This window comes from Chinchilla lanigera, unplaced genomic scaffold (genome assembly GCF_000276665.1).
Source record: "Chinchilla lanigera isolate Chin_1 unplaced genomic scaffold, ChiLan1.0 scaffold00167, whole genome shotgun sequence".
Taxonomy (NCBI): domain Eukaryota; kingdom Metazoa; phylum Chordata; class Mammalia; order Rodentia; family Chinchillidae; genus Chinchilla; species Chinchilla lanigera.
Genome location: NW_004955568.1, coordinates 1247397 through 1261514, shown reverse-complemented (window position 1 = coordinate 1261514; position 14118 = coordinate 1247397). Strand labels below are relative to the sequence as shown.

The 14118-nt window shown below is 43.9% G+C and overlaps 2 protein-coding genes across 2 annotated transcripts in view; one reads left to right on the top strand and one right to left on the bottom strand.

The window, feature by feature from the left end:
- The window catches only part of Prkab2 (protein kinase, AMP-activated, beta 2 non-catalytic subunit), a 26431-nt gene extending 18247 nt beyond the window's left edge, over positions 1–8184 (bottom strand). Inside the window, exons 1-2 of the mRNA XM_005413470.2 lie at positions 8100–8184; positions 7702–7881 (exon numbers count right to left, since the gene is read on the bottom strand). Coding sequence (XP_005413527.1) covers positions 7702–7857 — 156 coding nt within the window. The 5' untranslated portion in view covers positions 7858–7881; positions 8100–8184. The remainder of the gene's footprint in view (positions 1–7701; positions 7882–8099) is intronic.
- On the top strand, positions 7856–14065 carry LOC102022435 (translation initiation factor IF-2-like). The gene is made up of 3 exons (XM_013509329.1): positions 7856–8142; positions 8233–8764; positions 13658–14065. The coding sequence occupies exons 1-3, from the start codon at positions 7856–7858 to the stop codon at positions 13736–13738; spliced, it is 900 nt and encodes a 299-aa protein (XP_013364783.1). The 3' UTR covers positions 13739–14065.
- Positions 14066–14118: the final 53 nt, after the last annotated feature.

Here is a 14118-nt window from a genome sequence, read left to right as displayed (position 1 = left end):
ATTATTAACCTGTTACCCAGCTTATGTTTATTTTTTATTTTGACATTGGGTCTTGCCAAGTCATTAAGTTGCCCAGGCTCAGCTCCCAATTGTGATCCTACTGCTTCAGCCTCTCACAGTGCTGAGACTACAGGTGTGCCTAGACCTCAGGCCCACTGTGTGGTGCCTGGAGGTGCTTCTGACTCAGGTGCCTAGGGGCAGCTCCTAGGTTCCCCAAGACCACCTGGATACTGGGGACAAGGTCAGCCTCTCCAAGTGAATGTCACGCAGTCCATTCTGTACTACGTCCATTTCACAAGCAGCGTAAGGACAGAGAATGTCAGGGCCGTGGGCCTTATGGGTGGGCAGTGTGGCCCCTGTCCTGGTGGCCTCGTTTCTTATAGCCAAAGGGCTGCTGGGTGACCCCCGGGGGCACCAGACCCTGTTTGTGTGCAGAATCCATCTGCGGACCCTTGGACCAGCCAGTAGCTGGGAGCCTCGCTTTCCTCTGTCTGTCTCCTCCAGATACCACAAGGCAGCAGCGTCTGGCCACAGCACTGCAGACAAAGGCTGCCTCAAGGGCCTACACCACAAGCCTCCCAGAGGCCACAGCCCAAGTCAGCTCAAGGACAGCATCAGAGGATGAAATGCAGATTGTCCCAAAGGTCCCAGTGCCTCCGTGCGCAGCCCCACATCCTGTCCCTATGCAAGGTGCAAGCCCCATGCAGAGACCCTGCTGCTCCGGAGACCAGGGACCTCACCTCATGGACGGATGGACGGACAGATGAGGACAGATCACAGGGCTTTTCTCCCTCCCCTGTGGCAGCTCCTTCCTGCATGCTCCACCCAACCTGTGAAGCCCCAGTGACTACCTAAGCCCTTGGTCTGGCAGCAGGCACCCACCGGCTAGTGCAGAGGGACCCGGTGTATCACATGCTGACTTCCCCACCGCAGCTCACACTCCGACCTGGCAAGGGTGACACTGGGTGGCCGGGTGTGGTTCCGCAGCCAGGCACCCAGCCCGTCCTGAGAAGGGGGTTGGAGTCCAAGGTTCCAGGCAGGCAGTATCCTGGGGCCCTGCACTCCTTCCAGCAAAGGGCGGACCCCGGCCTACACTCCACTGAGGTCAAGACACACGCCCAGCTCCCACATGGAGGGCGCTGCCACCCCGTGTTCAGCTGTCCCCACCCCTGAACGGGACCCTAATCCCAGCCCAGGGCTCGTTGTCACTCAGCCCCATCACCAAGTGTCACACTGACAGTGCAAACCCCTTCCACAGCACCAGAGCCCTCTTGCTGCCATAATAAACTGCCAAGGTAGAATGGCTTGAAGCCACCTGCATCTATACCCTAGGTCCCTGAGAAGCAGTGCGTCCCCTCATCCTCTGCTCTGCACCCGGTCCTTGGGGCCAGGACGATGCTGCCCCGGCCTAGGTCACCAGCATGCCCACCTGGTCCCCTGCAACATCCCCGTCCCCAGGGAGCAAGTGTCCATAGGTCCCAGGACAGGGACCCAATGTCTTAAGACAGTGGTTGTTCCCGCGCCCACACTGTTCTCAGTCCAGGGTCGGCTCCTAAGAGACAGTGTGGATACCAGACCATCTTCCAGCTACACTAGTCTCCTTGCAGGTTTAGATGGCGGTGCCACAGGCTCTGTGCTCTGTCACTTGCCATTCTGTTTTGTCAGGAAAGTTGTGAGGTATCATACACACTATACTACACTACACACCCTCACGGAACACACAGTTCATCAAGTCTATGCAAATGTGAAAACGAGACCCAGAGCAAAACTGAAGCTCCGCAGGTGTCCACTCTCCAGCTGTACCCCTGCCTCCTGCAGCTCACTAGTCTTCATTTCAGCACTCCTGCAGTCAGTGTTCAATGTTGCCGAGTCTCCAGAGCGGCCTAATGCAGCGTTTCTGAGAGTGCAGCACAGGGAGCCAGGGCCCCATCCTGGGATCCTCTCAGAACTGAGCACATACAGGGCTCAGGACTTGGAACAGCAGCATTTTCTTTCACCCACCTGGGAAGCCTGATGTTTGGAATCCATCTACCCAGTTCTCGATGGGGATGTGCATGCTAAGCACACACTAAGCACACACTCCACACTGAGCCACACTCCATCCCCAGATCAATGTCTGTTTCTAAGTTGCACAGTCTCCTGAGAAAGGCTGCTTCCACAGTGCACAACAGACCATGACTCAGAATGACAGAGGGGCTGCATCACTGTGCTTTCTGAGGTTGCCACCATGTGCACTGGTGCAGGACACAGGAGGCTCTCTCATGGTGTGGAGGACTTGACATCTGCCTCCTTCCTGAGACACTGCTAGGCAGCCCAGATGTCCTCAGGCTTCTATTGGGACAGCACATCCCAGCAGCAGAGCGCAGGCTGAGGGGAGAATGTTCCTATCCTCTGTCATACCAGGGAGCCAGGAGGTCGACAAATGCGCAAAATTCTTCACTCCTCACCCAATTATTTTGTTGTTTCAGAAAACAGTCATTTTTCATGAAAATGTTGAAGTTAACCTCTGCTGATTTTTACTGTGAATGAAACAATGTGCTTTGATATCTCATTTTTCACTTCTGATGCTGCTCCTGTCTGTATCTGTAGCTGATGACTCCACAGCCTGGGCCTGGCTAGTGCCTGGAGATGGGTAGCTGGGTTGCTGGGTCGCAGGGCCACCAGCTCACAGGGCCATGCTGTGCTCTGCGCAAGTGGGCAGTCCCTCGGTCACTACCTGGGTCGACGGTGGCACCCTCAACCCAGCTGTGACACGGTACAGTGTATTCAGACATCACTGGTGGCCCCCATGTAGCAGAACACCCCCAAGAATAAGCTTTGATGGGCTCCAGGGGTAGAACTCACTCAAACAAAGCTCTTGGGGGCCCTCGCTCATTTGCAAGAGCATGAAGGGTCAAGTTCAAGGGCAGAGGCAGATTCCCATGTTCCTTACGTGGAAGCCATACCACCCTCAGGCTGCCGCACAGCCGGAAACCTCACGTCTACTGATGCAGCACAGCCGGCTCCCATGCATGTCAGGCCTGCTGCTGGACATCCTTATTCATACATCTCTCCTTCCAGTGACCAAGGGTGGTATGTCCAGCCCTTGCCACCACCCATACTTAAAGGAAAAAGTCACAACCTCAAAAAGGAAAAAGAAAAAAGTCTAACAACATCCAGTCCACCGATAAGACACCATCCTGTGGGCATAGGTCCCATTGTTCATCTGCACCCATGCTTTCTGTCCTTTGGAACTGCTTGTCCCCGCCTCTGGTTCATTTTAAGTGGACTGCTGTGTCTACAGACGCTGCAAGAGTTCTCCGCATTGCTGAATACTGTGCTCCATGGGGTTGTATAGGGAACAGCATCACCCCACTTTGTGACTTGCTGAGTCTTTTTTTTTTCCTTTGGTTTGATTTTTTTTTTTTTTTTTTTTTTTGATACTAACAATAGAACTCACAACCTCATGTTTGCCAGGCAGGCACTGTGCTGCTGAGCTATATCCACAGCCCCTGTCTTCGGTTTGAGACTGGGTCTCACTATGCAGTTCAGGCTGACCTTGAATTCACTATATAGCCCAGCCTGGCCTCAAACTCACAACAATCCTCCTGCTTTAGCCTCCAGAAAGATGGAATTACAGGCATGTGCCACCAAACCTGGCTTATTATGCTGTTTTTAATCACTTTAGTTTTGTAACATACCTTGAAATCCAGGATGGTGATGCCTCCTGCTTTTTGCTCTTGGTGCCCAGGATTGCTTTTGCTATTTTGAGTCTCTTCTGGTTCCACATAAATTTTAGAATTTTTTTTCTAGTTCTGTAAAGAATACTACTGTATTCTGATTGACACTGCATTAAGTCTACATAGCAGTTTTGGTAATAAGGCCATTCCACAATATTGGTTCTGCCTATGTGGGAATAGGAGATACCTTTCCATTTACTAGTCAGATATGTATTTTTACAGGCAAATATAAGCAGCTTTCAATTATTGGTTGTAATGAAGGTTATAGATATTAAAATTCCTAAATAACTCATAAATTCCATAGGCTACACAAAGAAGGGAAGTTAAAAATTAAAAATCCAAGGACTCAGGATGCAGCTCAGGTGTAGTCTACTTGCCTCATGTGCTGGAGGCCAGGGTTTAATCCCCAGCCCTGCAAAACATTAATTAAAATTAAAAATCAAAGAATTGATTTGGAGAAGAGTTACAAAATTTTAGATGCTCAGTAATGCCATGTTTATACTAGGTATTTCTGGAGTAAGGATGCAAATTTTTGCAGCCTTGAGCAAGATTAAAAATATAGCTTCCTTTAAGCAAAGCAGTTCCATCACAAATGATATCTGCAGGATTCTGAAAAAATCAACTGTTTAGTTTTTTTTCATTATCATCCTTTAAGACTAAGAACTGGCAAACTATAGGCAGTGAATTAGATATTTTCATAAAGTTTTTATTGGAAAACAGCTATGCTCACTTATTTACCTATAATCTACAGCTGTTTTTATAGAACTGAATAGGAGTAGTAGACTGCAGGAGACACAAAGTCTAAAATATTTATTATCAGGCTTGGATAGAAAAGTTTGCTAATCCCTGCCATACTTCAGACAGCTTAAGTGACTCGTAAATAGGTAAATAAGAGTATACAATATTAAATCAAAATATTAACCAATAAAATCATGTGCATTAAAAGAAAAAAAAAAAAACTCGATTATTTATTTGGGTTTCTTTTTCCCAAAATGGAAAAATCTACTCTCTATATTGTCTCTCAATATTCCTCAAAGCTACTGTATGAAAAAGTAAAAGCATACACCAAAGTAAATGGAGAAAAAATATTTAAGGGACCTTTACAAGGAACTGGCTTAACAGAAAAACTCGGTCTTCATATTGTCAAAGCAGTGTACTCTGGCTGACTGGCTGCACCAGAATTATAGGGACATATGCCTAAGATAACTTTAATATTCTGATTCAGACATAGCATCTGGAAATAAAAAGCTTTCCAGACAATAATGTGATTGTGTTAAAACAAAATTCTCATCTTTTAAGGTCTACCCTAAAATGTTACAGATAATATCTGTTATAATATCTGGAATTTTTTTCAAAAGATTGGTTGGGGGACAATGGGCTGAGGAACAGATGACATGTATTCATTCATGATTTGATCACTGGTTCAACTGGGTGACAGGTATACAGAGTTCACTATATTGTTCTCCCTTCTTTGTAAATGTTTCACATTTTCTATAAAGTATTAAAACAAATCTTGAGTGATTCCAATGCACAAACAATATTGAGAGCCACTGAATTAGTGTATTGAAAAAAGGCTAGCACTCAAAACAACTACCACCGTTTCCATCAATTACTTTTAAGACAGGATTTTCAGTTTAGAATTTGAAAGCTATGAACTATTAATACGCCTAGCCTTGGAGCAATGCCTTCCACTTACGACATGACATTTCTCTGGTAGGAATGAACACAGCTGACTAACAGAAAGCTTGTTTACTCCAAGTTAAAGTCAGCAAAAGCACCAGGAAAAGAGGCAAAAGGACAGTTAAAATTATAGTTTGAAGATGTTTAGAGGAGGGAAGAAGGTAGATTAAGAACTATAAAATTTAAGATTTGTATGACACCTTAGGAATTATTTGAACCAATTTCCTTATTTTACTAATGGTAAGACAGAGATGAAGAAAAAAGGAATGATCCATCCTGTGGGCATAGGTCCCATTGTTCATCATCTTTTAAGGTCTACCTTAAAAGATTGGGGTCTATATGTCCCTATAGACCCCAATTCCCATAGAATAACCTTACTCCTTTCAGGACACCAATCACTGCTGTCACATTTGGATAAGTACACTGTACCTAAATCCTGAGTCATCAATGTAGGAAAAGGGTAAAAAACACAATGAAGCCTATCATCCTGAGAAAGCCTTGAAGTAAATTCAGGTGGCTGTGTAATCAGCCCAAAAGATGAAGAAGTCTTCAAGGGGGAGAGGAACGAAAGCAGTGGAGAAGAAACCCCTAGAAATGTCCTTTCAACCACTGTCACTACTCCCTCTGTGATGACACTCTCACTTAGGATCCAAGAAAATAAACCATAAAATCCAAATTTCATGGGCTACCAATGTGGTAAATTGAACTCCATTTATCCTCTGAAGCCCCAGTTCAGTGGAAAATGATGAAATATGAAAATTCAAATATCTCCACCTCCTCAATTCCTCCATTTTCCTATTCCACTTACGACAGATTACTTGAAGGAATTAAATGTATTTAATGTTGACAGTTCTAAAAATGATTACAAATGCTACAAAGATAATCACACTGCTGTCAGCTCCACCTGTCTTTTATGGGGGTAACAAAAATTTCCTCTTCCTGAAAGGTGTTAGAATTGAAACTAAAGCCTTCAAAAGACAGCTATGGGTTGTCATTTTTAGCCCCAGGCAACATTTTGAAGTCCTAATGAGGAGAGGAGAAATCTGGAATCACTACTTAGGAGCAGCTGGGAGTGAAAGTGGCACAGCCTCAACCACCACAACTACAAAGTATGGGATGAAAATTGAGCAGTCACCAAATAATGCCTTTTATTGATCCCCAAGACTAAGGAAAAGTATTCAAATAAGCAAGTGGTGGCTGCTCACAGCCACGCCAAAGGGAAAGAGGATCGAAAGTGCAGAGCTCCTAGAAGAGCAGAAATGATACAAATACATAGAACTTTTCAGGAAAAAGAAATTCATTTTGAGGTAGGATTTAAAAAAAGGAAGGTAAAAAGGTGACAAAGAAAGTCATTTTTAAATTGTACTTTTAATAAAAACTGCAGGTTGAGAGCACAAATCCAGTCTAAAAAAAAAAAAAACCACTTAAAGTTCTTAAAGACACAAAAGCACGGGCCATTCCTTTTACTTGCAAAAGGGCTTTGGCCATTCCTTTTTACTTGCAAATGGACCTCTGCCATTATTTTTTTACTTACAAAATGATTTCTTTCCCCATCACTGAAGATGCTGTCACCTGCGAATGGGCCATCAACCCCTCCACAAAAGACCATTGCCTTTCATGGGCTCTTTCTATACATTTACAGGTTCCTCGGTTTCCACCTCAAAGTCCCTATAAATATACCTAGCCCCAGACTGATGCACCGCTCTCTTGAAGGCCCGCACTCTATTTCTCTGAGGCTGTACTTTTAAAATTCTAACAAATCCCCTCATGCCTCTTAGGAGTCCTAAAAATTCTTCTCCCGCCACAGGAGTTAGCGAAAGGACCCTACAGGTAGGATACATTTTGGTTCCTCATCTCTGCTTTTGGAACCTTTAAGGAGAGGTCCGGGGACCATTTCAGCCGCCTCAAGGAAAATGTGAGACACTGACCGAGGGTCGGCAGCTCAGACAATCTATCCTTGGAAGTTTTCCACCAGGGGTTACAACCTACACATTCAGCGACCCTCAAGAACAGGACCCCGTGCGTGACAGGACAACCAAAGATGTAGCAGGGGAGTATTTATCGTCCCTGCCCTACTAAGAATGTGGCTCAGAGATTGGTCAGAATTCCAGGAAAACAAGAATTTTTCCTCTGTCGTATTTTGAGGCAGCACCGCATGAATAATTTATCACCCAACACATTCGTCCCTGGAAAATACTAACCCAGTTCAGCATAATGAGAAAGATCCCGGGAAGGGAGGCGGAGCAGGACGCCAGGCGCCGCAGCACCGCCACCGTGCCCTGGGGTGCCCCGAGATGCCTACCTTGGAGTCCGGCAGGCTGAAGACGCTGGGGTCGTCGGTGCTCCCCACCATGATCTTGTGCTCCTTGCCCGGGGCATGGCCGCCGGCCCCCTCGGAGCGCGCAGCCTTGGCGCCGTGGCGCTCCCCGGACACCCGGTCGCTGGTGGTGTTTCCCATGTCTGCAGCGGAGTCGGGGGCCACCTGCCGCGGGAAACACCCCAGCAGCCGCGTCAGGGACGCCCGCCCGCCCCGCCCCGCCCCTGCGCCTGGGGACGCGGAGGGAATCCCGCCCAGGAAGCCGGGCCCCAGGGTCCCCTCGCCCGGGGCCTGCGGGGCAGCCACAAGCCCCCAGGCCTCCCGCCTCCCCCTCAGGAACCGCGCGCTCCGGAGCCCCGCGCCCCCGCCCGCGCCCTGCTCACCGGAGACGCTGCGCTCCCCCTCCCTGAGCCGCGGGCACGAAGGGTGAGCGCAGACAAGGCCACCAATAAAGTTATTGAAATTGAAGGCGCGCCTGCAGCCAGGACCCGGGTTTCCTCCTAAATTGGACATAAGGCCCGCGACGCGGGGCCCGCCCTTGAGCGCTGCTGGGCCCGCCCGCCGCTCTAGCCGCCACCTCGGTGGTGGGCGCGCGCAGCCTCGACTTAGAGCGAGCGCGCGTCTGGCACCGCCCCGCGGCGGGGCGCGGGCTCCGCAGGGCCGGAAGGTGCGGAGGCTCCGGGAACCTGACGCGGCCTCAGGGGCCCACCTACGTTGTGTGGACAGCGCCGTTAGGAGCGGCAGCCCCTGGGGTGGTTCCTACCGGGAATGCGAACACAGACTTGCAACTCCAGGGAAGGGAAGAAGCAGTCAGTGCTGGAGGTTAAAGCTCTGGGCTGTGGGGAGCCCAAGGGGAGGAGCATTCCCCTCAATGGCGTTCCAGGAGAAAATTCAAAATGGAGTGAATTGGAGAGGAACCCTGCTAGACAAATTAGTGAAACGTCATTCCCAAGAGAAGAACGTTGTTCTAGACTACAAATTCGCTTATGCAGTGACTGACACCAAAAGCAAATTCAAAGAAACTATGCAACAACAAAAACACCAAAAGGTATAAAAGGCAAAGATAATTCTGGGTTTGGAGGAATGAGGGATTTTATGATAATTAGTGGAACTTCTCAGATATTTACAAATTCTTACTTTTCATTAGAATTAAGTGCATGTTCCACTTCCTACTTGAAAACTTCGTTGCTCAACGGGTTATACACAGACCAGCTCATTCATACCTGGAGATTTGTTAGAAATGCAGAATCTGAGGGTCCTTCCCCCGTGTAGAGAAGCATAATCTGCATTTTAACTAGATCACGTGAAAGTGTGAAAAGTATGATAAAGAACAGGTCCAAACTTAATTCCCTTTCACATTCTGCTCACAATTTGCACAAAGAAAGCTTTTAATAAACATTGACAGAATGAAAGGCACCTAAATACTGTTTACTATATTTTTTACAAGGTATGCCAGTTAGGCATAATGATGGGAACAAGCTACCCTTTCGAAGTGTGCAGCTCTATCTGTTGAGAAGTTCATTTTTGTACTATGGAGTTGAAACTCCACTTAAGTTTAACATCCATCACTCACTAATTAAAACTCTTCTCTGACTCTTAACCAAAGACAGTTTACAGGAAAAGGGTGATATTTTACAGCAACCTTTTGCTCACCCCTTAAAATTCCAGACTGCTTGGGTACCTCCCTTTTGGTTATCCTTACCTTTTCCCTTCCCCTACTCCTTTTTCTTTCTTCTTTCCCAATGGGCTCTGAAGCAGTTCCTACTGCTTCTATTTTCAGAATTGAGAAAGAGAGAGAGAGAACAGAAGCAAGGTGATTAGCTGACTGTGAGGGAACAAAGTATTTGAGGTTTGACCAGACAGGAGGTTTAAAAAACAAGCAAAGGAGTGGGACAGAGAATTGGCTAGAAAAATGAAGCCTGACTAGCAATAGCACAGAAAGCCTTCTTGTATTTGGTGGTTATGAATTTAAGACCAACTAAATCGTAGTGTTAGGTTTCGCTAACCATACTTACTCATTCTGGTGCAGGCACATACCAAAGGTGAAATTTAGCCAGCGAAGTGTGGAAGAGGTTGACAGAGGAGTTGAGACTGTGCATAGGGTTGGATTACCATGTTAGTCTATAGGTTTTAAACAGTTGGGCTGGGCACTGAAGGCAGAACAGACTGCTAGTGCGACCTATGGAGTCAAGGAACTGTTAGTATTGGAGGGCCAGAGTAAATGAGTTGGTAAGGTAAAAGATGGTTTTGGAGACTGCTATAGAGAGAAGTATAGAACTTGTTGCTAAAGATCTTCACTTTCCATTTGTGTGGCACATGCCTGTAATCCCAACATTTGGCATGCTGAGGCAGGAGGATTGACATGAGCTCAAGGCCAGCATGGGCTACATAGGGCATCCAAGGCCAGCCTAAAATACATAGTGAGACACTGTCTCAAACAAGTAAATAAATAAATAGAATCTTCATTAAAAAGGGAGTACGCAGGATTAATAATAAATAAATGCAATAGTCACTAAATAAAAGAGTAAACAGGTTTGTAAATAACTACAAGCTGGGGAGTTTTGAGAAAGTAAACAGAAATTGTTGAGGGTCTAGGAGCATAATGATCAGGGAAGACATACACACTGATTTTTTGTGTTAAGACCCTGACTTTCTAAATCCTATTTTTGATTGAAGAAATAGTTTACACTTGTGTTTCAAACTGTAAATGAACATTAGTGATATATTGAATGAGATCAGAGATCAGTGGTCAAGTCCACAATATTTTTTGGAGAACATGTTTGCAGACATTTCAAAATGTTAAACACTCCTTAATCTCCTTAGTCATTTTTTATGAAAGTATTCACTATTTGATTTAATCCTTTAAAAACTCATCATGCTGGGCATGGTGATGCATGCCTATAATCCCAGCACTAGGGAGAATGAGTCAGGAGGATTGCAGTGAGTTTGAAGCCAGCCTGGGCTACATAGTGAGTTCAAGCCCAGCCTGACTACACATCGAAACCCTGTCTAAATAAACAAATAAATCATGTTTTTACTTTCCACACAAATGTATTTATTCAATTAATCATTGATTTCCTGGGGTCTTACTGTGTTCTAGGTACTACATGAGGCACGAAGACCCTATCTGCCTCCAAGGAGTTTATTCAAAGGGGAAACATGTAAGAGGCCCTGTTGTTAGTACACAGTGTAATAAGGTTATTCATCACATATAATTGAGGAATACTGTAAGTGTAATGAGAACACAAACAAAGGTCACTTAGCTCATATTGGAGATCAGGAAGCTATTCCTGGAAGAAGTAACAGTTGAACTAATCTTGAAGATGATGTAAGCATTAGTCAGTGAGCAGGTGGAGAATTTACCAAGAGTACATCATAAGACTAAAATGGTGAAAAGTGGCACTTTGGGAAATTCCACGTAGGCAGTCTGAAGGGTGTTTATATACTGTATTGGTATTAGCCAAAGTAACAAGATACAAAGAGTATTAAATACAGTAATATTACCATATTTATGTATGTACTTTCCCTTAACATCCATAAATCTTGCTAATAGGGGTTATTCAATGTATTGAGCTATAAGAAAGAACTTTTCTAAGTGCTTATAAGAAATTGTCTTTTCACCTTGTATCACCATTCCAGCCCCACAACCCCTGCTACCACCTCTCCAGGTATAGTCTATACTTATGTAGCAAAAGAAACAACATTGCTATATTAAGTTATATTATGCTCTATTAGATCAATTTAGTTTGAGAGTAATCAGGGAAACGTGGTAATTAAAATGAATGGTACTAAACAATATTATTCTTCCTCTGACAAAATTCCATGAGACTGTAGTTCTGGTTTGATTTCTGAACCAAAAGAAAAAATTATTAAAAAATAATTTTTGGGCCAGAGATATGCAAATTTGAGCCCACCCTAGGCAACTAGCAATTTAGCAAAATCCTATTTCAATTAATTAATTAATTAATTAATAGGCTTATGGATGTAGCTCTGTGTGAAAGCACTGGGTTCAAACCTGGCTACCACAAGATAAAAAGCTGCAAAAAATAGTACCAAGTTCCTATATACCCTGTACCCAATTTCTCTTTTGTTAACACTTTAATGTTGTACATTTGTCACAACTAATAAAACAATAAACATTCCTCTAACTTTTGCTTAATGTTCTTTTTCTGTCTAATATATTACATTTAGATGACATGTCTTCTGAGGCTCTTACATATCTTGACAATTTGTATGACTTGTTTTTCGTGACCTTAATAGTTTTGAGGTAGTCAGTTATTTTGTAAACTACTCCTCACATTGAGACTGTCTGGTTCTTTTCTCATGGTTAGACTGGCTTGTGGTTTTGGAGAGGAATATAACCAAGGTAAAGTGACCTGATTATATTATGTCAAGGGTACATACTATTAACATGACATCACTATTGAGGTTAATCTTGTTTGCCTTTTTTTTTAGTGGTACCAGGAATCAAACTCAGGGCCTCGTGCTTGCTAGGCCGGCACTGTGCTGCTGAGCTATATCCCCAGCCGTGGTGTTATTTTTAATCACCTAGATGAGGTACTCTTTGTCAGATTTCTCTGCTGCAGAGTTGTTTTTCCTGCTTCCCGTACTGTAATTTTTAGAAGGAAGTTAATCTGCAGCTCACTTAAGAAATAGTTAATGTTCCATTTCCTGGAAGGGAGAATATCTACATAAATTATTTGGAGTTCCACATGGGAGTTTTGTCTGTCCAGCTCATTTATTAATTTATTCAGTCATTTATGTCAATATGGATTCAGGTGTTTTATGTTTTATGTTATAGTCCAATATGAGTTTATTTAATTGCTCAAATTTTTCCAGTTTAGCCATTGGGATCACTTTATCGTGGCTCCTGTGTCCCTTTGATACATGCTATCTTGAAGTGTTTTGAATGAATGCAATGATAACCTACTCATATCTTACCTTCAGCTCAGTTTAGAAATCAACCAATGAGATTTTTTGTAACTTTACACATAAGTAGAATGTGAGAGTCAAGTCAATTTAAACTTACCCACTTTAAAGAGGAAACTGGGCTATTATTGTGAAAAATTAGGAATTACAGCATATTATTAGAGGACTATTACTTGAACACATTTCTACCCTACCAGAGAGGCAAATTTATAACATAAAAGAAAAAAAATTTTAAGAGAAGCAAGAGACCTTCAATTTACTTTTGAATGAGAGTAATCTATAGATTTAAAAAAAAATACTAGATCCATTTTAATAGATGACTAACCCTCAGTATCACAAAGAGTAGGGAAGGAAGAACCTAAGAAGTAATACCAATCCTCAATTCTCTACTTCTCTGTTATGGTTTGTGTCTAGATGTTCCCCTCTAAAGCCTCATGCAGTCATAGGGTTTTTCAGAGATGGCTAAATCTGGGGTGTGTGATGGATTCGTAGTGCAATGCTGGGGTTAAAGGTGCTGCGATTAAGGATGGGTGATTATTAGACCAGTCCACTGATTGGATTGGCACTGCCCTAATCCCAGTAGACCAGATACAACGTAAGGGACAGAAAGAGGCTTGTCCCATTTTGTTGCTTTGCTGCCTTCTGCCACCATGAACTGTTGCCCTTCTGCCAAGCCACACTGCCTTGGAACCAGCTGTTCAGTCCATAATCTGCTGGTTTATGGACTAAAACATCTACAAACTGTGAGCTGAATAAATCTTTCCCCCGCTTTAACTTTGGGTGTCAGGTATTTTGTCCCAGTAATGAGAGAAAGACATTCTCAAAAAGTAAATTGGGTGAAATGGTGGCAGTTGTCCAAATATTTATATGATTGGGAAGAACATTTAGTTCTCATATTTGTAGTTCTCTTAGATATTTCTAATAGTCTAATATTCTTTCAGTTGTTCAAATTTATTTTGGTGGTTAAGTAATTGGCAACAATACAAAAACTTACAAACATATTACTCAACAGCTGTCTATGAACATACACCTGACTGATACTTCCAGTACCTTACTTGATGCGGCTCAGTGTGCCTGGTTCACATCTCCATGAAACAAGAACAGAGCAAAACTTCACAGATGAGAAAACAGAATCAGGCAGCAGCACTGGGATGAAAACCAAGTTCCTGCTTTTTATTTCATTTGCTCTGTTTTTCAGAACTACACTGTATAAGCAGAATATTCATATATTTAGTTAATAGCAACCCTAATTTAAGACATAAATGACTTCTTTGAATTTTTTCTTACTTAGGCTGTATTTATGGGAAAAGGAGAAAGAGTTGGAGAGACAAGTCACATTTTTAGCTCATACCACCAACAGTTAGCAGCTACATACCTGGTAAACTAATGTCTTACTGGATCCTAATGTGGACACTCAGATTAAAAAAGATAGGATAGCTAATTTAAAATTTTCATATATCTCAGCCAAGTAGA

Coding starts and splice junctions, on each gene's coding strand:
- LOC102022435 (XM_013509329.1), top strand. CDS start 7,856: ATGTCTGCAGCGGAGTCGGGGGCCACCTGCCGCGGGAAACACCCCAGC. Junction 8,143..8,232: donor CTGAGCCGCGGGCACGAAGG/GTGAGCGCAGAC, acceptor ATTGGACATAAG/GCCCGCGACGCGGGGCCCGC. Junction 8,765..13,657: donor AACAACAAAAACACCAAAAG/GTATAAAAGGCA, acceptor ATTACTCAACAG/CTGTCTATGAACATACACCT.